This window comes from Sinocyclocheilus grahami, unplaced genomic scaffold (assembly GCF_001515645.1).
Source record: "Sinocyclocheilus grahami isolate Dianchi unplaced genomic scaffold, SAMN03320097.WGS_v1.1 scaffold380.1, whole genome shotgun sequence".
Classification (NCBI taxonomy): domain Eukaryota; kingdom Metazoa; phylum Chordata; class Actinopteri; order Cypriniformes; family Cyprinidae; genus Sinocyclocheilus; species Sinocyclocheilus grahami.
In genome coordinates this window covers 1,077,637-1,080,521 of record NW_015505559.1, presented here as the reverse complement: position 1 = coordinate 1,080,521, position 2,885 = coordinate 1,077,637, and the positions used below count along the sequence as shown (strand labels likewise).

At 37.9% G+C, this 2,885-nt stretch overlaps 1 protein-coding gene across 1 annotated transcript in view; it reads left to right on the top strand.

Annotated features, from left to right (window-relative positions):
* Positions 1-2,885, top strand: part of LOC107549743 (disco-interacting protein 2 homolog A-like) — a 76,218-nt gene that overhangs the window by 46,473 nt on the left and 26,860 nt on the right. The window contains exons 12-14 of the mRNA XM_016230920.1: positions 1,637-1,747; positions 2,300-2,423; positions 2,534-2,643. Of these exons, the coding sequence (XP_016086406.1) occupies positions 1,637-1,747; positions 2,300-2,423; positions 2,534-2,643 (345 nt within the window). The remainder of the gene's footprint in view (positions 1-1,636; positions 1,748-2,299; positions 2,424-2,533; positions 2,644-2,885) is intronic.

Sequence of the window (2,885 nt, the reverse complement as noted above, 5' to 3'; positions counted from 1 at the left end):
GACATTCTTCTTTACAAATCCTCGTTTTGTACTTCTAATTAGTGACCGTTGTTTTGTTTCGATCTCTCCGCATGCGTCACTTCTGAGCGGTGCATGCGCAAAGCTGACCTCATATGTATTTCCCCGGAACTGCTTCCATTTTACAACAGTGAGCGCAAGCTACATTAAAGTGATTATTACGTTTTGAATATGGATATTTTTCTTACAAAAACGCATCTATTCGCTACAGGAGGCCTTTGTTCACCCCCCGGAGCCATGTGAGACACTTTTTATTAAGGATGGGCGCTTTTTATTTAACTTCTTTTGGTCTGATGCATGCAACACCCGCTGAGTGCAACAATAGAGCGTGAAAGATCAAAGACAATGTTTTATATAAGTCTGACTGGATTCGTCTGAAAGAAGAAAGTCATATACACCTAGGATGCATCGGGGGTGAGTAAAACGCAGCCTAATTTTTATTTTTGGGTGAACTAACCCTTTAACTGTCCGTCTCGTCTTAACCAATTACAAGTGAACACTGCTAAATATAGTTTTGTGAACAATCACTCCAATCATTTTCAGAGGTGGTCAGAGAAGATGTGCCCCAGACAGTAAAGGACTGTTCCAACACACAGTCAGTGCACCAAAACAAGGTTTTTAAAGGTTTTTGGTGCTGTCATGCAAGATCCCATTTGATCAAAGACATAGCATGTTACCATGATATCATGTTCTAGCTGTATAGCTATGCACTATTCTAAGCTACACAGAAAAAAAAGGTACAAAAGTTGTTACTGTGGTGTTAATGTACCATTTAGGTACTAATATGCACTCGTTAGGGGTAAAAAAGGTACAAAGGTACCGCTTTTGTACCTTTTTTTCTGAGAGTGTATTTTGTAATATAAATAGTGTGAGTAGTATGTTCACACTGAACAAGAAAAAGTGCACTGAATTAACTCAAACCATTTGAGATACAGCTTTAGTTTTGCCATTTTTGGCTTTGATAAAAATTTAATTTAAATGAAACATTTTCGTGATTGAGACAAAATAATTCTGACAAACTTCACGTTTGTTTGCATGGTTAGAAGTACATTTTAGTTGTTACAGTGTTGTTATGGTTAACTAAAACTAAAAATGTGTAAAAAGTATTAAAAATTAGTTTTGTTAATTGAATAAAATCTGAAATGTAATAAACTATTACATTAAAAAAAACGTAACCGAGATTAAAACATAAATGAAAATTAGAAATGTTGTCTTGCCAACTAAGTTAAATTTAAAAAAAAAATAATAATAAAACTGAAGTAAAAAATTATAATAAAATAAATTAAAGCTAAATAGAAATATTAAAAAAATAATAATAAAGAATAAAATGACAAAAGCACAAAATTACAAAAAATTTAATTGGAAACTGAAACTGTTAAAATAAAAGCTAATTCATTATTTTTTTTAATTAATATTAATACTAACACTGAAATAATACTTAGTTATACTTAACACTTAATTATACCCAAGCGATGGATGTTAATACTAGGTGTAACAGGCCCAGAATAAAAGAAGTAAAACAAAAACAGTAGTAGTAAACAACATTAACACAAGATATTTATCATTTAACTACATTTAATGTAGTTAACCTATAAATCTATTGTGTTTATCTCTGCAGGTTGCGCTTGTGTTCCCCAACAATGATCCTGTGATGTTTATGGTGGCATTTTATGGATGTCTCCTGGCGGAGCTGGTGCCTGTGCCCATAGAGGTGCCACTCACTCGAAAGGTATTAATCAGCTTTACACCAGCACACAGATGACACTCTCACAGATTTCAATCACAATAGAGCCCCCTACAGGAAAAGACACAATACGACACCCTGATGTCCTGACATCACATCATTATCTTTTGGATTTCCAAAACTCAAAACACTGTATGGTATGGGCATAAATAATATACTGGTAGTCAAAAGATAAGTGCTGTTTTCTTGAAGATGTCAGTATACACTGGTACTGTGAGTATGTGAGCATGTATGAATAACCAGTCACTCAGACCTTGGGTTTTTCTCTTCTGCAAATGACCTGAATGCCTCCTGTCTAAAGGTTTCATTAGCTGTCTCTGTGCTGCTTTGAAGCGTGTACGGTTTGATTAATAGAGCTGATGTTCCTGCTGGAGGCAGAAGACTAATCTTTTAAAATGAAGGACACAAAAACACACGTTGCCTTAGTGTTGTGTTGTTGAGACTGTTATTGCAGGCCGTCAGATGAAAGACAGAGAGGGAGTGAGTGGACTGCAGATCAGTGTTGTATTGATGACTCTCTGTGTCTCCTCTCATCAGGATGCAGGCAGTCAGCAGGTGGGGTTTCTGTTGGGCAGCTGTGGGGTCACTCTGGCCCTGACCACTGATGCCTGTCAGAAGGGCCTGCCCAAAGCACAGACCGGAGAAGTTGTCACTTTTAAGGGTGGGTGATTCACGCAAACCAGTTACTTCATCTTTATTTAGTGGTGCTGTATTTTAGCCTCTGGTATAATGTGTGTGTGTGTGTGTGTGTGTGTGTGTGTGTTTTTACAGGCTGGCCACGACTGCTGTGGTTCGTTACTGATGGAAAGCATGTGGTAAAGCCTCCTAAGGACTGGCATCCTCCAATAAGAGACACTAGCAATGAGATCGCATACATAGAGGTCAGGACCACACTAACTTAAGGGATAATTCATCTGTCCATCCATCCATCCACCTATTCATCTGTCCATCCATCCATCCATCCATCCATCCATCCATCCATCCATCCATCCATCCATCCATCCATCCATCCATCCATCCATCCATCCATCCATCCATCCATCCATCCATCCATCCATCCATCCATCCATCCATCCATCCATCCATCCATCCATCCATCCATCCATCCATCCATCCATCCATC